General features: G+C 48.1%; 1 protein-coding gene across 1 annotated transcript in view; it reads right to left on the bottom strand.

Moving 5' to 3' along the window:
* galnt16 (UDP-N-acetyl-alpha-D-galactosamine:polypeptide N-acetylgalactosaminyltransferase 16) overlaps positions 1-23,507 on the bottom strand; it is a 116,294-nt gene that overhangs the window by 32,685 nt on the left and 60,102 nt on the right. Inside the window, exons 3-6 of the mRNA XM_052018211.1 lie at positions 22,478-22,576; positions 13,021-13,088; positions 8,199-8,264; positions 5,516-5,637 (exon numbers count right to left, since the gene is read on the bottom strand). Coding sequence (XP_051874171.1) covers positions 5,516-5,637; positions 8,199-8,264; positions 13,021-13,088; positions 22,478-22,576 — 355 coding nt within the window. The remainder of the gene's footprint in view (positions 1-5,515; positions 5,638-8,198; positions 8,265-13,020; positions 13,089-22,477; positions 22,577-23,507) is intronic.

The raw sequence follows: 23,507 nt of genomic DNA, 5'->3' as shown, positions 1-23,507 counted from the left end.
CTTGCTTGGAATTCTTGTAGTGAAGGCAGAGCTGTAGTCAATAAACAATAGTCTAACGTATGTGTCTACATTAGCCACCTTCCAGTCTTCGATAACTTCACCAGTGACCAACGATGAAGCAAATATCTCCACAAGGGCCTCTGCAATTTCTTCTCTAGCCTCCCACAAAGTCCTAGGATGCATTCGGTCAGGCCCTGGGGATTTATCCACCTTAATGCACTCTAAAGCTGCAGATACCTCCTCCCTGGTAATATGAATATTCTGGAAAACATATCCACTAGTTTCCCTTATCTCTTGAGAAACCATGATTTTCTCCTCAGTAAACACCTAGGAGAAATATTCATTAAAAATCCCACCCATCTCCTGTGGCTCAAGACACAGGCGGACCTGCTGATCTCTAAGGGGACCTAATCTTTCTCTGGTCACCCTTTTACTCTCAATATAGCTACAGAACCTCTTGGGATTTTCCTTAAGGTTACCTGCCAGATCCATCTCATACCCTCTCTTTGCCCTCCTGATTTCCCTCAAGAGTATTCTTAATCTTTTTATAGTCATCAAGGGATTCTTGACCAGAGCCTCAATATCTCTCATAAGCCAAGGCTCCCTAAACTTACCAGGTTTACCCTTCCCCCTTACAGGAACATGTTGCTCCTGGATTCTTGATCTCAAACTCTTAAAAGCCTCCTCATTTCCATTCATTCCTTTCCCTTAAAATAGGCTCTCCCAATCTACCTCTGTTAGATACTGCCTAATTCTCCCAAAATTAGCCCTGCTCCAGGCAACTTTCCTGGACACATTTCACAAATTCCACTTGATCCAGGATCTTAATGCTCTGGGTAGTCCAGTAAACACCAAGGAAATTAAGATCTCCCACTAATACAACACTATTATTCTTACAACTATGAGCAATGATCAGCAACTATGACCAGTTGGCCTCCTGCCCTTAGATTCTGTTCTGTTCATTATGGTTTACTGAGAAAGGAACATCATGATTATCCACACTCAAGGTGCCTGAAGGGTTTGCAGTCGATTCTGGTTCCATTGGGACTGCCATTGTCCAAGCAAACACAGTTTTCCGACACAAGCACAACTTGATGGAAGAAAATCCAAGATCCAACCCTTTAGTTCCCCCACCTTCTACCACACTGCCAATTACATCGTACATAATTGGAGTTATTGAGCAATCCCAGTCATCAGTCCCTGTGAATTAGTCTTCAGCAGGGTAGGGGAGTCTAAAACTAGAGGGCACAGGTTTAAGGTGAGAAGCGAAAGATTTAAAGGGGATCTGAGGGGCAACTTCTTCACACGGAGGGTGGTGGGTATGTGGAATGAGCTGCCAGAAGAAGTGGTGGAGGCAAATACAATTACAATATTTAAAAAACATTTGCACAGGTGAATGGATAGGAAAGGCCTAGTGGGATACGGGCCAAATGCAGGCAAATGGGACTAGCTCAGGTAGGCACCTTGGTCGGCACGGATGAGTTGGGCTGAAGGGCCTGTTTCTGTGATGTATGACTCTATGACAGTTCTGGGCACCACACCATAACACAGACAGAATTACCCCATGAGTGAGTGTACCTTGGATTAAATGAGGACAATTGGTGTTTTCAAGATACAAAGGAAAATTAATAGGATGGGCAGAAAGAAACTATTTTTGCTCTGAGGGAATCTAAGACTAGGGGACAGAGTCTCAGTGTAAGGGCCGGGCCTTCTGGGAGAGAAAACCAAAAAAAACTGCAGGAACTGTTTCTGCAGAACTTTTGGAAGAGATGTTAAGAAAGCAACTTCTGCACGGAAACTTGGAACTCTCTCCTTCAATGATGGGGGAAGGATGGCTGTAGGAGGAAGAACAACAGGGAATGTTTCTACAGTGTGTCCAGGACGGATTCCTGTCACAGTATGTTGACAGGCCAACTAGAGGGAATGCCATATTAGATCTAGTATTAGGTAATGAACTGGGTCAGGTGACAGATCTCTCAGTGGTTGAGCATTTGGGGGACAGTGACCATCGCTCCATAACCTTTAGCATTGTCATGGACAAGGATAGGAGCAATGAGGACAGGAAGATATTTAATTGGTGAAGGGCAAATTATGAGGCTATAAGGCTGGAACTTGAGAGTGTAAATTGGGATGACATTTTTGAAGGGAAATGTACTATGGAGATGTGGACAATGTTCAGGGATCTCTTGCAGGATGTTAGGGATAAATTTGTCCCGGTGAGGCAAAGAAGGAATGGCAGGGTGAAGGAACCATGGGCGACAAGAGAGGTGGAACAACTAGCTAGGAAGAAGAAGGCAGCATACATAAGGTTTAGGAAACAAGGATCAGATAGGTCTCTTGAGGAATGTAGGGTAGCAAGGAAGGAACTTAAGAAGGGGCTGAGGAGAGCGAGAAGGGGACATGAAAAGGCCTTGGCGAGTAGGGTTAAGGAAAATCCTAAGGCTTTTTTCACTTATGTGAAGAGCAGAAGGATGACGAGAGTGAAGGTAGGACCGATTAGAGACAAAGGTGGGAAGATGTGCCTGGAAGCTGTGGAAGTGGGTGAGGTCCTCAATGAATACTTCTGTTCAGTATTCACCAAGGAAAGGGGCCTTGATGATGGTGGGGACAGTGTTGGTAAGGTTAATGTTCTGGAGCATGTGGATATCAAGAGAGAGGATGTGTTGGAGCTGTTAGAAAATATTAGGACAGATAAGTCCCCGGGGCCTATTGGAATATTCCCCAGGCTGCTCCGTGAGGCAAGGGAGGAGATTGCTGAACCGTTGGCTAGGATCTTTGAGTCCTTGTTGTCCATGGGAATGGTACCGGAGGATTGGAGGGTGGCAAATGTTGTCCCAATATTCCAAAAAGGAAGTAGGGATAGTCCAGGGAATTACAGACCAGTGAGCCTTATGTCTGTGGTGGGCAAGCTGTTGGAAAGGATTCTTAGAGATAGGATCTATGGGCATTTAGAGAATCATGGTCTGATCAGGGACAGCCAGCATGGCTTTGTGAAGGACAGATCATGTCACACAAGCCTGATAGTGTTCTTTGAGGAGGTGACCAGGAAGATTGATGAGGGTACTGCAGTAGATGTGGTCTACATGGATTTTAGTAAGGCATTTGACAAGGTTCTACATGGTAGGCTTCTTTAGAAGGTCAGAGGGCATGGGATCCAGGGAGGCTTGGCTGTGTGGATTCAGAATTGGCTTGCCTGTAGAAAGCAGAGGGTTGTGGTGGAGGGAGTGCATTCAGATTGGAGGGCTGTGACTAGCAGTGTCCCACAAGGATCGGTTCTGGGACCTCTACTTTTCGTGATTTTTATTAATGACTTGAATGAGGGGGTGGGTTGGCAAATTTGCAGACAACACAAAGGTTGGTGGTGTTGCGGATAGTGTGGAGGACTGTCGAAGATTGCGGGGGACATTGATAGGATGCAGAACTGGGCTGAGAAGTGGCAGATAGTGTTCAATCCGGAGAAGTGTGAGGTGGTACACTTTGGAAGGACAAACTCCAAGGTGGAGTACAAAGTTAATGGCAGGATTCTGGGTAGTGTGGAGGAGCAGAGGGATCTGGGGGTTCATATCCACAGATCCCTGAAAGTTGCCTCACTGGTGGATAGGGTAGTTAAGAAAGCTTATGGGATGTTAGCTTTCATAGGTCATGGGATTGAGTTTAAGAGTTGCAAGGTAATGATGCAGCTCTACAAAACTCTGGTTAGACCACACTTAGAGTACTGTGTCCAGTTCTGGTCGCCTCATTATAGGAAGGATGTGGAAGCGTTGGAAAGGGTGCAGAGGAGATTTACCAGGATGCTGCCTGGTTTAGAGAGTATGCATTATGAGGAGAAACTAAAGGAGCTAGGGCTTTACTCTTTGGAGAGAAGGAGGATGAGAGGAGACATGATAGAGGTATACAAAATATTAAGAGGAATAGATAGAGTGGACAGCCAGCGCCTCTTTCCCAGGGCACCAATGCTCAATACAAGAGGGCATGGCTTTAAAGTAATGGGTGGGAAGTTCAAGGGCGATGTCAGAGGGAGGTTTTTTACCCAGAGAGTGGTTGGGGCATGGAATGCGCTGCCTGTGGCGGTGGTGGAGGCAGGTACATTGGTCAAATTCAAGAGATTGCTAGATAAGCATATGGAGGAATTTAAAATAGAGGGATATGTGGGAGGAAGGGGTTAGATAGTCTTAGGCGAGGTTTAAGGGTCAGCACAACATTGTGGGCCAAAGGGCCTGTATTGTGCTGTACTTTCTATGATTCTATCTAAATGTGTTTGGACAGTCAGGACTGTTCTTGTGAGTATGTATCAACTGCTTGGAATCTAAAAGATAGTCAAACTGAACTTGCAACCCCACTTACAAGGATGTGAGTGGACAGGAATGGAAAGAAAATTATGTCCCACTGATAGAGCAAAGGCGCTTCATATAATTGCACAGAGGAAAACAATCTGACCCAGAGCAGTGACCTCTGAATAATCAAGGCATTAAAGTCTACGGACCATTAGCCAGTAAATGGAATTAGTAGCAATAGGTACTTGATGGTCTGCATGGACATGGTGGGCTGAATGGCCTGTTTCTGCACTGTATGATTCTAAGTACAAAGGTACCAGTCTTATGGGTACACCACAGACTCCTAGTTCCACTCCATTTCATAGAGTCATTGAGTTATACAGCACAGAAACAGGCCCTTCGGCCCAACTCGTCCATGCTGACCAAGATGTCTATCTGAGCTAGTTCCCTTTGCCTGCATTTGGCCATATCCTTCACAATCATTCCTATCCGTGAACCTGTCCAAATGTCTCTGCAATAAACATTGTAATTGTAACCCCCCCACCACCACTTCCTCTGGCAGCTCGTTCCATGTATCCACCACCTTCTGTGAGAAAAAGTTGCCCCTCAGGTCCCCTTTAAATCTTTCTCCTCTCACCATAAGCCTCTAGTTCCCTGCCCTGGGAAAAAGACTGTGACCACCCAACTTATCTACACCCCTCATGATTTTATAAACCTCTCTAAGATCACCCCTCAGCCTCCTTCACTCCAGGAAAAACAGTCCCAGCCTATCCAGCATCTCCTTATAACTCAAGCCCTCCAGTCCCAGCAACATCCTCGTGAATCTTTTCTGCACCCTCTCCGGCTTAATCACATCCTTCCTATAGCTGGGTGACCAGAACTACACACAATACTCCAAGTGTGGTCTCACTAATGGATTGTACGGCTGCAACATGACGTCCCAACTCCTACACTCAGTGTCCTAACCAATGAAGGTCGTGTATTATGCTGATCTAAAAATATATTGCCATTTGGTCATTATTGCTGGATCCCTATGTAACTGCACTGTGGGAGTCCATCACTATACCGATGACACAGGGGTCAACCACCTTCTCAGGGATGAGCTGTGAATCCTGATAGGGGACAGGAATGGTTTATTCCCAGAAATGACGACACTAATCTTAAGATGGGACACATACATTCCCACAGCCTTGCTCCCTGCCTTACTGCTAAGCCATTGAGAGCCACCCACTCAGACTCACCTCCTTAACTCTTTGCAGCAGGGGTTGTAGCCAGTCCTTGTTTACCTCGCAGTGACTATCCAGGAAGGTTAGGACCTCTGCAGCAGCGGCATCAGCTCCCTTCACTCGCGATCGGATCAGCCCTACAGAAGGAGAAGGGTTTTACAATGAGTCGACAAAAATAATCTGCTGTTAACTAAGTAATAGATCCTAGGGCTCTTCAAGGTTGGATCACTAGACAGAATCTGACAGCAATCCAAGAGAGAAACACTGGAGATGTTCAGTAAAAATCAGGAAATGCTGGAAATACTCAGCAAGTCAGGCGGCACCTGTGGAGAGAGGAACAGTGAATATTGCAGGTTGATGACCTTTGATCAGAACTGGAACAAGTTCTGGGTGGGGGGGAAACTTGGGGGGGGGGTGGGGAAGAAGGGAAGAGAAGAAAAAGTAATGTCTGTGATAGGGTGGAAGGTATCAGTGATTACATGATACTAGAAGAAGGTAGAAAATGGCAGGTTAAAGGAACGAAGCAACAAGAGATGGGTCCCCAGGAAGCACAGATGCAGAATAATTATCTGAGATTTCAGGGTGAAGAACTCATGTTTGGGACATACACCTTATTTTCTGCTATTGTTCTATTTCACATAGCTCCCTCCAGTTTATATATCTGGGGGCTACTACTTCATCCCTGGTCGGTAGCACTAAACATGCTATGTGGTCTCAAGAAGGCCTTGTGCACAGCCTCTGAAATTCATTCTATTAACTCTGGAGGGAGAGCTCATTGTGTTCATGTGACTACATAACATGTTTATTACTACTAGCTGGGACTGAACGGTTTGAGCTAAGAGGAGAGACCAGATAGGCTGGGACTTTTCTCAGAATCAGATTTATTATCACAGACGATGTGAAATTTGTTGTGTTGTGGCAGCAGTACTGTGCAAAGACATAAAGTTACTATAAATTACAAGAATAAATAAATAGTGCAAAAAAAAGGAATAACAAGGTGGTCTTCATGGGTTCATGGACCATTCAGAAATCTGATGGTGGAGGGGAAGAAGCTGAACCATTGAGTGTGGGTCTTCAGGCTCCTGTGCCTTCTCCCCAATGGTAGTAACGAGAAGAGGGCATGTCCTAGATGGTGAGGGCCCTTAATGATGGATGCCGCTTTTCTGAGGCACTGCCTCTTGAAGGCATCCTTGATAGTGGGGAGGATTGTGCCCGTGATGGAGCTGGAGGTAGGAGACCTTATGGAGGTTTATAAAATCATGAGGGCCATAGATAAAGTGGATGGTCACAGTCTTTTCCCCAGAGTAGGGGAGTCTAAAACTGGAGAGTGTAGGCTTAAGGTGAGAGGGGAAAGATTTAAAGGGGACCCAAGGTGCTAGTTTTTCACAGTGGTGAGTATATGGAATGAGCTGCCAGAGGAAGTGGTAAAAGTGGGTACAATTAAAATGTTTAAAAGACAGTTGGACAGCTACATGGATAGGAAAGGTTTAGCGGGATATGGGCCAAACACCGGCAAATGGGACTAGTTCAGGAAGGCACCTTGGTCAGCATGGATGAGTTGGGCTGAAGGGCCTATTTCTGTGATATATAACCCTGTGATTCTATGACAGTTCTGGGCACCACACCATAATACAGACAGAATTACCTCATGAATGACTGTACCTTGGATTAAATGAGGACGATTGGTGTTTTCAAGATACAAAGGAAAATTAATAGGATGGGCAGAGAGAAACTATTTCTGCTCTGAGGGAATCTGAGACTAGAGGACAGAGTCTAAATGTAAGGGCCAGGCCTTCTGGGAGAGAAAACCAAAAAAACTGCAGGAACTGTTTCTGCAGAACTTTTGGAAGAGATGTTAGAAAGCAACTTCTGTTTCCATGCTGTGTGGCTCTATGACTCTATAACCGGGAAGGAATTCCGTTAAATTTCTCTTTACTTTTTGTACCATTTCTGACCATTGCTTGACCCTTTCTACAGCTTTCTACACCTTCTATTGCTTTCTACAGCCCAACCAATAAAGCTGTCTGTCCTAACGAGCCATTCCATTCAGACCATAGGTTCAGGTTAGGCCATTTTCCTATACTACTTTCACCATCGTTCAACTTATCTCCAAACCATATTCCAAATTTCCTTACACACAGAAGGAAGCCATTTGGCCCATCGTGTCTATACCAGTTCACAGAGCAATCTTAGTGCCCATTAATTTCCCCTGTGATCTATTCTCCCCACATTCCCATCAACTGGCCCCAGATTGTACCACTCACCTACTCACTAGGGGCACTTTACAACAGCCAATTAACCCAGCAACCTGCATGGTTTGGGGATGTGGGAGGAGACAGGAGCATCCAGGGGAACCCAGGTGGTCACGGGGAGAACGTGCAATCTCCATACAGACAGCACCTGAGGTCAGGATTGAACCCGGGTCACTGGTGCTGTGATGCAGTGTATCAATTATCTGTGCCACTGTGCTGCCCAAGCCTCACACAGGCTCTAACCACTGTACCGTGTTGCCAGTTCGCACATGGCTTGGTGATCAATCTGAATCCATCTGTTGTCATGGTGCAGAAGTGAGCACGCTACTTTGGCTGTCAGACGGTAACAGACATTGTATGGAGACTGTATCCCAACCAAATGACCTTGTGACTCTGCCATAGGTAAAGTAAACAAGGACATGGGAAGAATTCGGATGCTGGCTCACCTTCCCGCTTCGTGGTCCTCAAACATCTGATCTTGGGAATCTTGGTTAAGAGCTCACAGTCCTCAGCTGAAAGAGAGATGAAGACAGATTGATATTTGAGAAAGGTACTGGATGCCTCAGGAACATATACGTCCGATCCATACACTGGCTCACTCTCTCGCTGTGGCTTGCACACCCATACATATGAGAGGTGAAATATATTAATATTATTTCTACCCCATCACTGTCCAGCTAATGTCTCAACATTTTTACCCTTTTATCAGATCCCTCCATCATCTTCCATCCATGGTGAGTGATTAAAATTGGCCAAAACTGGGCTCCAGACGTTGGACATTGGAAGATATGGTGGGGCCAGAATACAGGTCCTCCCCAGGATAAGAATGCCCGACTTACGAACACCCCGTACGTACAAGTGAATGTTTGGGAGACCGGCGGATGGATTTGCCGGCTGTTGCGGGGCTGCAGGCATCTTCTGCCGGGTGGGAACTCAGTTCACGGCTCTGGTACAAGGTTGGGATGACAGAACATAGATCATTACAGCACAGTACAGGTCCTTCAGCCCACAATGTTGTGCCGACATTTTATCCTGCTCTAATATCTATCTAACCCTTCCCTCCCACATAGTCCACCATTTCTCTATCATTCATGTGTCTATCTAAGAGTCTCTTAAATGTCCCTAATGTATCTGCCCCCACAACCTCTGCCGGCAGTGCATTCCATGCACCCACCACTCTCTGTGTAAAAGACTTCAATCACCTTAAAATTATGCCCCCTCGTTGTTAGCCATTTTTGCCCTGGGAAAAAGTCTCTGACTGTCCACTCAGTCTATGCCTTCTATCATCTTGTAGACCTCTATCAAGTCACCTCTCATCTTCCTTCTCTCCAAAGAGAAAAGCCCTAGCTCGCTCAACCTATCCTCATTAGACATGCTCTCCAATCCAGGCAACATCCTGGTAAATCCCCTCTGCACCCTCTCTAAAGCTTCCACTTCCTTCCTGTAATGAGGCGACAGAACTAAACACAGTACTATCTTCATAGGACAGGATACGTCCTATCTTCATTTAGCAAGAATGAAACAAACCAGTCCTTTATTCCAATCACAGCACATTACCGAATACAGATAATTGTTTTCCTGCAACAAAAGTATCATTGCATGTTGCAGAGAAATCTGAATAGTTGAGTTAAACGCCCTGGTTTACCTACACGTTGCCCTTGGTCAGCCTATGTTTCTGTTTAAATATATTGCTGGGCAGCCGCACTTCCGACTGACAAACTGTTCGGCCGCCTGCCATTTCTGCAGTCGGGAGGAGTCGGTGTATCATGTATATATGGAGTGTGAGAGGTTGCAGCCTCTGAGTATCTGAAGGGGCTGCTCAAGTTCTGGCTGCACTTCAGCCCCACCCAGTGCGGAGAGGGGGTGGGTGGGTCGGTCAGGGGATCTCCTGGTTGGTTTGCTCCTGGGCCTGGCCAAGGTGGCCATCCGCGGGTCCACACGGTGGGGAGTGAGCTGATTACCTGCCCCTCTTCTGTGCCATCTGTGCCCAAGTGTCTCTGGAGAAGGAGCACGTGGTATCCACGGGTACAACAGGGGATTTCCAGGGGTGGGCATGACAGGGACAGAGATGACTGTGTTATAATATGAAACTATTGACTGTAAATAGTGTGAATTGTGGAATACTGTAGTATTGTATTAACATGATGCTGTAATCACTGAATAAACTCCTTTGTAAACAAGAACTGTTCGGGTTACAAACAGTTCTCTGGAATGGAATCCCGTTGTAACCTGGGGACCGCCTGTGTTGTAATTAAGAGGAAAAATTGGATACACTGGGGATGTTTTCTTTGCAACAAAGGAGGCTGATGGCAAACTTGAGTGTATAAAATAACAAGGGACCTCGGGGGGATTTGGGAAATGAAACTAAATTCAACATTAATATCCCATGTTATGTTAAATAACATGACCCAACTCAGAAATCGGTGAGTGAGTTATCACTGTTGGATCAGGAACCTTGGGCCATCTCTCCCAAAGTTACCTGCAGTCCATTTCTTGGACCTGAAGCATTGTGGATCCCTTCCGTGTTTAAAGCAACTTTCTAGTTGATGAAAATGGGTGTATAAGTTTTGCCCCATTTACAGTATGGGGATACCCCAAAGAGCTTTGCAGCCAATGGAAAACAGGGTCCTCCAGGGCAACCTTAGTGAGATTCGTTCATGGGTGAATATTTACCAGGACACCAGGGTGAGGTCTCCATCATATCATAGAGTCGTGGAGTAATACAGCACGGAAACAGGCCCTTCGGCCCAACTCATCCTTGCCAACCATGGTGCCCCCCAAGCTAGTCCCATTTGCCCACGTTTGGCCCATATCTCTCTTAGCCTTTCCTACCCATGTACTTATCCAAGTGTCTTTTAAACATTGTTATTCTACCTGCCTCAATCACTTCCTCTGGCAGCTCGTTTCATGTGTGCACCAAACTCTGTGTGAAGAAGTTGTCCCTCAGATACTTTTTAAATCTTTCCCCTCTCACCTTAAACCTGTGCCCTCTAGTTTTTAGTTTCCCTTTGCTTGGAAAAATGACTATGTACGTTCACCCTATCTGTACCCCTCATGATTTGATACACCTCTATAAGGTCACCCCTTAATCTCCTACATTGCAAGGAATAAAGTCCTAGCCTTCCCATCCTCTCTCTATAACTCAGGCCCTTGAGTCCTGGCAGCATCCTTGTAAATCTCTGCACTCTTTCCAGTTTAATGACATCTTTCCTATAATAGGGTGACCAAAAGTGTACATAATACTCCAGTTACGACCTCCCCAATGTTTTGTACAACTGCAACATAATGTTCCAACTCCTGTACTCAGTGCCCTCAATGTACTATTGATGGGTCAGGGGCAGGAGGAGGCCACTTGGGTCCTCAATCTTGCCCTGCCATTTATCAAGATCATGGTTAGTCTGACTTTACCCTCAACCTGCAAGGACAAGCCAGGGAACTACAGGCCAGTGAGCCTAACATCAGTGGTTGGAAAGTTACTAGAGGGGATTCTGAAAGACAGGACCTACCAGCATTTGGAAAGGCAAGGACTGATTAGGGATAGTCAGTATGGCTTTGTGCATGGGAAACTGAATCTCACTAATTTGAGTTTTTTGAAGAGGTGACCAAGAGGATTGAAGAGGGCAGAGTGGTAGACGTTGTCTACATGGACTTCAACAAGGCCTTTGACAAGGTCCCACATTGTAGGCTGGTCTGGAAGCTTAGATCACATGGGATCCAGGGTGAACTAGCCAATTGGAAACAAAATTGGCTTGGTGGTAGGGGGTCAGAGGGTGATAGTGGTGGGTTGTTTTTTTTCAGATTGGAGGCCTGTGACCAGTGGTGCACCACAGAGACTGGTGCCGGGTCCCCTGTTGTTCATCATCTATATTAACAATCTGGGTGAGAATGTAGTTGTCACGGTTAGTAAGTTTACGGATGTCACCAAAATTGGTGGTGTGGTGGACAATGAAGAAGGTTGTCTAAGAGTACAACAGCATCTAGATCAGCTGGGGAAGGGGACCAAGGATTAGCAGATGGAATTTAACTCAGACAAGTGCAAAATGCTGCACTTTGGGAAGTTAAAGCAGGGCAGGACATACACAGTAAACGGCAGGGCTCCGGAGAGTGTTGTGGAAGAGCGAGACCTTGTGGTGACGCAGGTAGACAGGGTGGTGAAGAAGATGCCTGGCACACTTGTCTTTATCAGCCATTGACTACAAGAGTTGGGACATCAAATTACAACTGTACTATATGTTAAAGAGACAATACTTGGAGTATCGTGTGCAGTTCTGGATGCCTAGCAATGGCAAGGATGTCAGAAAAGATTCACAAGGATTTTTCTGGGACTGGAGGGCTTGAGTTATAAGGAGAGAGTGGATAGGTTGGGACCGTTTTCCCTGGGGCAAAGGAGGCTGAGGGGTGACCTTATAGAGGTTTATAAAACCATGAGGGGCACAGATCAGGTGAATGGTCGCAGTCCTTTTCCCAGGGTCAGGGAGTCTTAAAACTAGAGGGCATAGATTTGTGAGAGGGGAAAGATTTAAAGGGGACCTGAGGGGCAAGTTTTTTCACACAGAAGGTGGTAGGTATATACTGTAGAACGAGCTGTCAGAGGAAGTGGTAGAGGTGGGTATAATTATAATGTTTAAACAACATTTGGATGGATACATGGACAGGAAAGGGATATGGGCCAATGGGACTAGCTCAGGTAGACAGCTTGGTTGACATGGACGAGTTGGGCCGAAGGGCCTGTTTCCGTGTTGTATGACTCAATGATTCTATCACTCTATGAACATTCCCACCTAGCTCGTGACCTTTTACGCTCTCGCTTACCAAGTATCCATCTATCTCTGCCTTAAAATTGTCAAAGTTTCTGCTCCCATCGCCCTTTGAGTTCCAAAGATTCACCACCCTCTAAAAGAAAACATTTCACCTCATCCCCATTTTAAATAAGACAACCCCTCCTCATTCCAGTCCAGCTGAGAGGGCTGATGGAACGTGAAAGCCTCTGGTATTACAGCACTTTCACTGTACTCTGCGCTGGGGCTTCTGGTGTGGACTGGAGCCCATGGTCTTCCAACAGAGATGACAGCACAACCCACTGAAAGGCAAACCAGATCCTTCAGACCACAGTCTCCACTTTACACCAACTCTGTGCCTTGTCTTGTTGAAGGTGCCTTGTTGAAGTTACGAGCTGCAGCCAGGACATCTGGATACCTGACGGCAGCTGATTTCCCCCCCTCTGGTACTTAGCTCCCACCCCCCACTGATAACAAGACTGGTACTCACGGTCATTGCTGTAGTCATCCACAAGGATGATTTCCTGGATTAGTTTGGGAGGACTGCGGTTCAGGATGCTGTGGGAAGCAGGAAGGAGTGTAAATCATTACCAGGTGAGTGTCAGACATGCAAACCACCTCCCCTCCCCTCTCCCCCACCTGCTGACCCCCAGACACATGGCTGTGAACTCCAACTAACCCACAGCCCAAGTACCAGACTGTACCCATTGTATCGTTGAGGATACCTGCCACCCTGCTCATTCCCTCTTCTCTCTTCTACCTTCTGGGAGAAGGTACAGGAGCTTGAGAGGCCAGACAATCTGACTCAAGAACAGCTTCCTTCCCACTGCTATCAGACTTCTGAACCAATCACCTCTTTCACATCCCCTTGCCAGTGGTGCTGCCTTGTTCTCAAACCCCTCTCTTTTGTTACTTTAGTAATTCCTTTTGCACTACTTCAGATTGCACTACAACCTTTGCACTGTTCTGCTGTCTTGCACTTGTTGTTGTATTTATTGTCATTTTTATTATTACCATGTATACTCTGTGAGCTTCATGTGAGCAAGCAATTTCATTGCACCCTGGTGTGTGCGACAATAAATTAATCTGAATCTTCCAGCACAGATCAAGGCCATTCAGTCCACCATGCCTGTGCTGGCTCTATCCAATCGGTCCAATCTCCTGCTCTCTCCTCACAGATCAGGACAGCCGTTAGCCCATCCTGTTTTGAAACCTGCTCCCAATGCCCCATTGGCCAGAGGCAATGTTGCAGGGGAAAAAATCCCCCATCTCCCACTAGATTTCCTGCCTACGAACTGAGCGCTGGTGTCCCCTGGTTACCGAGCCTACCGTCTGGCTGAGCCTAACCAAGGGGCAACCAATCACTAAAGGGGTGAAAGGGTTCGACAGCGTCACAGTCATAAACCATGGATACAGGCTCCTGGGTCTACTGCGTCCACACTGTCAATCCCCCATTAAAACACTAATCATACATTAATATCATTTCATTCTCCCCCAGATTTCCATCAGCTCCCCCTGGATTCTACCACTCACCTACACACCAGGGGCAATTTACAGTGGCCAATTACTCTACCAATCTGCACGTCCTGGGGATGTTGGAGGAAAGCCACACTGTCACAGGGAGGAGATGCAAACTTCACACAGACAACACCTGAGGTCAGGACTGAATTGTAATGTTTGGTCCCCTGCAACAACCTGCATTATATAGACTTTAGGTCAGTGAACTGTCCCAATGCACTATGTGGGGAGCATTCCTAAACTAACTCTGACACCCAATGCAAAGATGAAGCTTTTAAGACAGGTGACAAGATTATGCAAAGTCATGGGTTTTAAAGAACACCTTGAAGAGAAGTTAAGATTCAGACACTTAACTGGCCGATGAGGTTCCAAAGTGGGGCCTGAAGAAGTGAGGTAATCAAGGACGAAAGGCAGATTGTAGGAGAATAGAAAAACCCAGGGAGGTGAGGTGTTGCATGGTCTGAGGTCCTGGGAAGGAATGAGTTAAACTGGCTTCTTCCATATGACTGCAAAGGTTTTAAGTGCTGCTTTAGCTGGCTATTTGAATACATTGCGTGGTGCTGTCATGATAACTGGCAATGACATTAAGCAACGGCCAACTGGAATGCAGTAAATGCTGCTTGCCAAGCAAGCAATGGTGAGATCTTTGGGAACTGTGGAGCAACCTGGTTTCTGGGGACAGAGTGGAATCTCATCGATTTAGTACCTGTATCAGTTGTATCACGGCATTGCCAGATCAAGGCAACCACTAACTCTTTCAACTCCTTCCATTCCTCCTCCTCTTCTTTTTGCACTCAGCTGTAGGTGTTAAGATGTCCAAGTTGATAAGAACATTTCTGGCTCCAACCAAACCAGAAGACAAGACATCCAAAGAGCTGGCTAAACCAGATGAACCTGATGAATTCCCCAGCCCAGTCCCAGGGAACAGGTTTAACAGCGCAATCAGTATCCAGGTGAAACTGTGGCAGCCTGTCGTGTGATCACACACATCATGCAAACTCAAGAGAAGCTGCTCTATGAGAAGGAACTGAACTTTACACAGGATACTGTCCAGGCAGTGGAGATGATTCACAACATCACCCTGTAAAGATTCGGGGTGTTAATGAGTTAGGAGCAAACTCTATGACAACTTCTCTCCTTTATTCAGAAAGGGAGGGAGACAGAAAGCAGGAAACAACAGACCACTGTACGTAACAGTGAGTTACAGATGCACTTTGACACACCAGAACTGCGAGTTATGTTTGGAAACTGAACTAAATCTTCTTGCTCAGTGACCCTTAAGAGGTGCATCATTCATAAGAAGAGCTGCAAATTTCACCTTAGACCTTTCGGTCTCCAAATACACAAAACGTCAGGAATCAGGAAATGAGTTTTTAATGTAATTAATGGTCCTGGAGATGTGCGAGCATTTTTGGATAAGGCTCAACTTTCATCCGTCATTATCCACGGTGTGTTCAAAGGCTGAGTGTAGTAAAGAGAGTTGTATTAGGATGCATAATGCACAGGATGGAAGAAGGGGCTCTTTGTGTACTCCATGCAGTACTGGACCACATCTAATGCACACTTAACATGGGAAGAAGTTTCGTCATTTTTTGTTAAATGAGGAAAGATTGATTTCAGCCTTAATACTTGAGATTTGACCACCTGCCCATTGTAGTCTTCAGCAGAACCCAACTCTGCCATCTGTACTCCAACTGGTCCCAAATCCTGATCAGTCACTCTCTGTCCAATAGGAATATGTCTACTCCCTGACCCAACAGAACATCCACTCCCCGTCCCAACTGTACATCCACTCCCTGTCTGACTGTACGTCCACTCCCCGTCCCAACAGTATGTTCACTCCCCATCCGACTATACGTCCACTCCCCATCCCGACTGCATGCCCACTCCCCGTCCAACTGTACATCCACTCCTCGTCCGAATGTATGTCCATTCCCCATCTGACCATACATCCACTCCCCGTCCCACCAGTACATCCACTCCCTATCCCAACAGTACCTCCACTCCCTGTCCGACTGTACGTCCACTCCCCATCCAACTGTACGTTCACTCCCTGTCCCAGCTGTACGTCCACTCCCTGCCCTGACCGTACATCCACTCCCTGTCTGACTGTTTGTCTGAACAGTACATTCATTCCCCATCCGACAGGAATACACCCACCAGGTGTACACAACAGCCCCAGAGGGAGATTCCAGCTCTCTTCCAGCTGCAGGGCAGAGCTGCTACAACAAACAAAGGCTTCAGTGATGGTATGGGTGTGGGCAGGGCAGAGGTAGGAGAGCACTCCCAAGGGTCAGTCTGGTGAGGAGCAGTTCCCCCATGAGGTACATTCCTTGTAGAAACCCCACAGATTCACTGCATGGCATTTCTGACAGGAGGCACCAAGGAGGAAGAGTATATCACATTCACAATCCACTCAGCTGGACTGGAAGTGACATATCCTTGACCCTGATGGACAGAAGAAGGGAGAAGAAGTTGGCAGCAACAACCTGAGTCCAGTCTCGGGATGTTTTCAAAGTGGGAAAGCCTGAAGTGCAGGAAGATGCCTGTGGCCATGTGGCCGACTCCAGTGGGCTGAGGGAAAACTGATGACATCTCCTCTCCTTCAGTCTGGAGGTTGGGTGACCTTCCTAATACAGCAGTGACGCAGCGTCCAATCAAGGGTTCCGCCCTAGCTTACTGCCTGCTCCCCTTCCGGGTTTACATTTGTCCCCATGTGTCCCTGGAGAAAGAGCACACGGTATCCATGGGGACACTGGAGTCTTTCCAGGACCGGTGGCCGCCACAGAGGCTCGAGTGCGTTCTGGATAGAGGTGACCGTGTTGTAATTTGATGTTATTGGTAAAACGATAAATTGGTTTACTATTGCCACATGTGCTGAGGTACAGTGAAACACTTTGTTTTGCATGCCAAAACATACAGACCATTTCATTACAACAGTGCATTAAAGTAGTACAAGGGAAAACAATAACAGAATGCAGAATAAAGTGTTACAGTTACAGAGAAAATGCAGTGCAGGCAGACAATAAGGTGCAAGGCTGTAACAAGGTAGATTATGAGGTCAAGAGTCCACCTTATTGTACTAGGGGACCGTTCAATAGTCACATAACAGTGGGATAGAAGCTGTCCTTGAGCCTGGTGGTACGTGCTTCCAGGCTTTTGTATCTTCTTCCCGATGGGAGGGGGGAGAAGAGAGAATGTCCGGGTGGGTGGGGTCTGTGATTATGTTGGCTGCTTTACCAAAGCAGTAAGAAGTGTAGACAGAGTCTGTGGGAGGGGAGGCCTGTTTCCATGATTTGCTAAGCTGTGCCCACAACTCTCTGCAGTTTCTTACGGTCCTGGGCAGAGCAGTTGCCGGACCAAGCCGTGATGCATCCAGATAGGATGCTTTCTATGGTGCATCGATAAAAGTTGGTGAGGGTCAACGGGAATATGCCAAATTTCTTTAGTCTCTGAGGAAGTAGAGGTGCTGGTGCACTTTCCTGGCCATGGGGGCTACGTGGTTGGACCAGGACTGTAAACAGTGTGAATCGTGGAATATTGTAGTATTGTAATGATGTGATGCTGCAATCGCTGAGTAAACCTGCTTTAAAAATACAGGAGTGAGCAGAAGATCATGAGGTGTGGCACCCGTCAGCTGTAGTCTGGCCTGGTGTGAGGCCAAGAAACCAAGAGCGATCGTGCAATACACAAAAAGTGCTGGAGGAACTCAGCAGGTCAGGCAGCATCCATGGAGGGAAATAAACAGTCGACGATTCAGGCCAAGACCCTTCATCAGGACTGGAGAGGAAGAGGGCAGAAGCCAGAATAAGAAGGTGGGGGGAGGAGGAGGAGCGCACGCAGGCAGGGGATAGGTGAGTTCAGGTGAGAGGAGGAAGGTAGGTAGGTTGGGGGGGGGGGAGATGTAATAAGCTGGGAAGTGATAGGTAGAAGAGGCAACGGGCTGAAGAAGAAGGAATCTGGTAGGAGAGGGCAGTGGACCATGGAATAAAGGATGGGGGAGGGGAGGAGAGAAGATGGGCAGGTCATCAAGGCAGGGGAAAAGGAGCCATAGGAGTAAGGGAAGACAAAGAAGTTGGGCGGCGGGGGGGGGGGGGGGGGGGGGGCAGCAAAGAAAAAGAAGGGGTGGGGTTACCGGAAGATGGAGAAATCGATGTTAAGGCCATCAGGTTGGAGACTCCCAAGGCAGAATATGAATGACAGTGACTCTTATCTTTGTGAGTGAAGCAGTGAAGGCACATTTATGAGGTTGGATTTGATGTCTTTGGAGGTCAGAGATCGCAATTAGGGTAATCAGGCAGTTTAAACAGATTATAAAGATAAAATATCGTTTCACGATCACATTAGTTTCCGCGGTGTTGAAATTAGCAGCCACTTTCCATACATTTCAGTGGTGACTGCCGGCTGAAACTATCTTCATTAGTTGTGACACAGTTTAAGACATCCAAAGGCATTTTTAAATACAGTTATCTCTCCTGTATTCTTCAGGGGACAAAAGGTTCTGGGGAAACAGGGTGTGCAGACGCTGGCTGCTCTGGGAGTAGATAAGAGCTGTCTTTTTATAGACCACTGCACTGGAAAATCTCTCTACAGACGAATTTTGCATTCCACCAGCACTGATGTCATTTGGGGGAGTTTAATGTTGAGAGCGCCAGGAAGAAAGAAATCCCACTGAAAAGCTCGGAGACAAATTCCCTAAAGGGTGCTCAGGCACCCAGAAACATGGGTGTGCTCAATCACTGTGCTCCTGGTTAGGTTGCTTTACCACAGCTCTTCACCGTCCATTGGAACTGAGCAGAGGAATTTCTAGGGCTGTGAATGCACAGTGCAGGATTTGCTGTTAATTAGTAACAGCTCTGACACAAAGCTGTCCAAAATCATGACCTCTCATAAAGATTCTTAATCTGGAATCACCTGGCACTTCCACCAGAGCCAAGATCTCTCATCTCGTGAACTCCGCAGGATTTGTAAAATAGATTGTAAGCATCTGTTCCACATTATCTCGCACTTTCTCAACACCAACATCTGCAAGCAGTTAAGGGCCAGATAGGATGATATATCAGGAGTACTGGTGACATTTATATCAGGTGAAAGGGAGGAGGATTTAAAGAGGGTTCTGGAGCTAGGGAGAGTTGGGGGTCACGGTGAAGTGGTTGGGACAGGCAATTTCAGACACCAACATGTCCGAATCAAATCCTGCCCCTTCCCCAACACGCAATCTGCTGGTGGAACTCAACAGGTTGAGCAGCATCTGTGGGGGTAAAGGAATTGTCAATGTTTTGGGTCCTTTTTTTAAAATAAATGTTTATTAGCTAAAAGCACTACAAAAGGACAACCAGTGTCAAAATACTACAACACATAAAAGAGAAGAAAAACAAACAATGCATCTACACAACTACAGCAATAATGCTAACTAACATCCCATAAATGCACATGCAACACAGCAGAGAAGAACTCCTGCTAAATGCACACACACTTCAGAGAAGAATCACATTTTCACCATCCACGACACACACAATCCCTTGAGGGGCCCACCAACGGCAGAACTCAACCAGGGTGCCTGCAGATACCGCATGCACCCTCTCCAAGGACACCCAACTGCAGATGTAAGCTCGGAAGACGGGCAGGCAGGCGGACCAGCCGGAACTCTCGGCCGCCCATCGCCTGGACCCGTGGGTGGCCAGCTTGGCCAGGCCCAGGAGAAGGCCCACCAGGAGATCCCCGCGCAACCCGCACCCCCCCCCCCCCCCCCCCCCCCCGCCACACTGGGTGACTGTAGGTCAGCAGCATCGGGCTGAAGTGCAGCCAGAACTTGAGCAGCAGCCCCTATGTTTTGGGTCCTACTGCAGGGTTTCGACCCAAAATGTCAACAATTGCTCCCCCCCCACAGATGCTGCTCGACACACTGACTTCCTCCAGCAGATTGTGTTTGCTCCAGATTCCAGCATCTGCAGTCTCTTGTGTCTGCAGCCCCCCCCCCCCCCAATGGAGAAGTGAATGGTCAAAAAAATGCAGGAGAGAAACGGAATTTTAAAATACCTTTGGATATCTCAAACTGGGGCACAACAAATGAAGATACTTTCAACCTGCAGTCACCGCTGAAATGTATGGAAAGTGGCTGCTAATTTCAACACCCCAAAACCTACTGAAGTAGTGACCAAGTATTTTGCTTCTTAGTGTTTCTGGTTTAGTGACGTCTGCTGAAAGATAAAAGTTGGCCAAGACACCAGGGCAGCACTGTGGCGCCGCTAGTAAAGCCGCTGCCTCACAGCTCCAGCAGCCCAGGTTCGATCCTGACCTCCGGTGCTGTCTATGTGTGGAGTTTGCACGCTCTCCCTGGGACCACGTGGGTTTCCCCCGGGTGCTCCAGTTTCCTCCCACATCCCAAAGACGTGCGGGTTGGTGGGTTACTTGGCCGCTGTAAATTGCCCTGGTGGGTGGGTGAGTGGTGGAACCTGGGGGGATTTATGAGAAAGTGGGGAGAACAAAACATGGGATTAGTGTAGGATTTGTGTGAACGGTTGGCCTGGACTCAGTGGGCCGAATGGCCTGTTTCCATGCTGTATGTCTCTCTCTCTCTCTCTCTCTCTCTCCTGCTCCTTGCATCGTGCCATGGGATCTTATGGGGTCCACCTGGGAAAGCAGGTATGGTGCCAGTTTAAGAAGTCATCCACAGGACCCACAACAGTGCCGCATTCCCTCAGTGGAGGGCCAAGGTGAGACTGGGCTGGTGACTTCCCCAGGCCGCAGCACCGTGACTGACATTTACTCCGAAGCACAGGTGGGTCGGGGTCGCGCCAGAGGTTAAAATGCAGAGAACAAAGGAAGTTCATCCACCTCCACTCTGCCCTCCCAGTATTGGGGGGGGGTGAGGCAGGATGGGAAAGAGGTGGCAGAGGTGGCAGTACCATGGCATAGAGCCAGCCCGGAGTCCTCCATACCCACCGGGCCCACAGCAGCTCATGGTCTCCAGCTGAACACCACCACCGAGTGCCCTCCTCGGCTGAGTGGTCCTCCTTGCCAAGCACCAGTTGGAAGAGGCGCCGGCTGGGGAGAGCAGGGGCCGCACGGTCCCTGGGTAAACTTCATAACCGAACACGGCATGGCGACAAGGATCTGCAGCAGTTTGTGAGCGAGCCAACGCCAGGGGTAAACCTACGGGGCCTCGTCCTCATACACAGCTGTCAACGAGGCTATTGGTAGAAGAGACCACGGCACAGAGCTGCTGGGGACCCAGTCCAGCCTCCGTAGTAAGATCACGCTCATGGTGCATAGGGCTGCCCTCCCCCAATGCCATCCTTCCCTCCCCACCCTCAACCCCTCCATCCCCAACCATTGAGCACCTTCGCTCCATCCGCCGTGGCCACCTGGATCTCCCGGTTGCCGGCCATTTTAACTGCCCTCCCCATTCCCACACTGACCCATCTGTTCTCGGCCTCTTCCACTGCCAAGTTGGTGCTAAACGCAAACTCCAGGAACAACTCCTCACATTCCAGCTCAGTAGTCTGCAACCCGGCGGCATGAACATTACATTCTCCAACTTCTGGGAACCGCTCTCCCCTCTGTCCGTTTTCTCTTTTCTCTCTCTCCTCCTGATCCACCTGGTCCCCGTCACCACGTCTCTTTCCCCCCCCCTCCTCCCGCTCCATCTGCCCGTCACCCACACACTCCTCCCACCGGTTCCCCTCCCCCCCCGTTCCCATCTGCCCCCCCCCACCTCCCTCACTCGATTCCAGGCTCCACCTTCTTTTCCCATCAGATTCCATCCTCTTCGCCTATCAATGCCCAGCTTCTGACACCGCTCCCACTCTCGCGCCCCCCATCTGTCCATCACCCCTCCTCACCTGGATCTACCTATCGCCTGCCAGCTCTTGCTCCACCCCTTCCCTCCACCTCTTTATACCGGTGATCTCCCTGATGAAGGGTCTCGGCCCAAAACGCCAACCATCAATTTCCCTCCATAGATGCCGCCTGACCTGCTGATTTCCTCCAGCGCTTTGTATGTTGCACCATCAGACCCTCCCCACCATCTCCTCACCCCTTCCCTCCCCAACCACCATCAACATCAGAGACTGGGACCCCACATCCTATGATCTGACACCCCGTCAGAATTTATCTCGCTCCCCAGCACTTTTCCTTGTGAAGCAGGCTTCTCTCCCAAGTGGGCAGCAACCCACTTAAAGGCGTCCTGGAATCAGATTCCAGAGGAGGGTGTGTGTGTGCAGCTCCCCAGGATTTGGGGTGGTGGGGGTCATGCCTCCTTCAGCTGGGAGGATGGATCCAACCACGAGCTCAAGTTGGGTGAATGTGGCTGGGTCCTGGGCCTCCTTTTGTCACCCCTTCCACACTCCCTGCTGTGGGACCTTTGGGAAGGCCTTCAGTCGGTGTGCCCCGAGTTTTACAGACACCTGCTGTGGTGAAGCACTGACCTTCTCACGGTGCGCAGCAGTGTGGAGCGGGCCTCGTTGTGGAAGGTGATGATGACACTGGTCGGTGGCAGGTTCTCGGTGTACGTAAGGGAGGAACACCTGAAAAACAGTCAGAGGGAGGAGCTGAGAGCTGGTGCTGAGGAAAGGTGGAGGGCAGCCGACTGACCACAGGATTATCCTCACCCTTCAACTGACAGATCTAGACAAAGTGGAAACTGTTACAACATTTATGGTGAAACTCTGAGAATCTGCTATCCCGTTGCTTGGCAATTAACATGGCTTGGAATCTGACTCACTGGGTGATGGTTACTGCACACCCTATAAACACACCGGGGCCCTGGTTCCTGCACACCCTATAACCACACTGGGGCCCTGGTTCCTGCACACCCTATAAACACACTGGGGCCCCGGTTCCTGCACACCCTATAAACACACCAGGCCCCGGTTCCTGCACACTCTATAAACACACCGGGGCCCCGGTTCCTGCACACTCTATAAACACACCGGGGCCCCGGTTCCTGCACACCCTATAAACACACCGGGGCCCCGGTTCCTGCACACCCTATAAACACACTGGGGCCCCGGTTCCTGCACACCCTATAAACACACTGGGCCCCGGTTCCTACACACCCTATAAACACACCGGGCCCTGGTTCCTGCACCCCTATAAACACACTGGGACCCTGGTTCCTGCACAACGTATAAAAACACCAGGTGCTTTTGAAAATATTATGCCACTGTGTAATATCTAAAAAAATGTGAATCAAAAGTGTGCTGTGATATTAACAAAGAATAACATCCAATCGTGCAGAAAATCTGCCAGTACACCACCAAAGCCCTTGTTTGCTGGATTATCAGAGTTCCATTGTATTCCCAAATTGAAAGATATATGTACAGTGCAGTACCAACAGCTTTGTGTCTACAGCCTCCCCAGAAACTGGGAAAACTGAATATTCAGCTTTTTCAGTTAAAGAACAAATTTTAAGTTTACCTCAAAAATGGCCAAGTGCCTGAATTTTGCTTTGTATCT

Source organism: Pristis pectinata, chromosome 1 (assembly GCF_009764475.1).
Source record: "Pristis pectinata isolate sPriPec2 chromosome 1, sPriPec2.1.pri, whole genome shotgun sequence".
NCBI lineage: Eukaryota > Metazoa > Chordata > Chondrichthyes > Rhinopristiformes > Pristidae > Pristis > Pristis pectinata.
The sequence above is the reverse complement of the archived record's forward strand: the minus strand, read 5'-3'. Positions and strand labels throughout refer to the sequence as shown.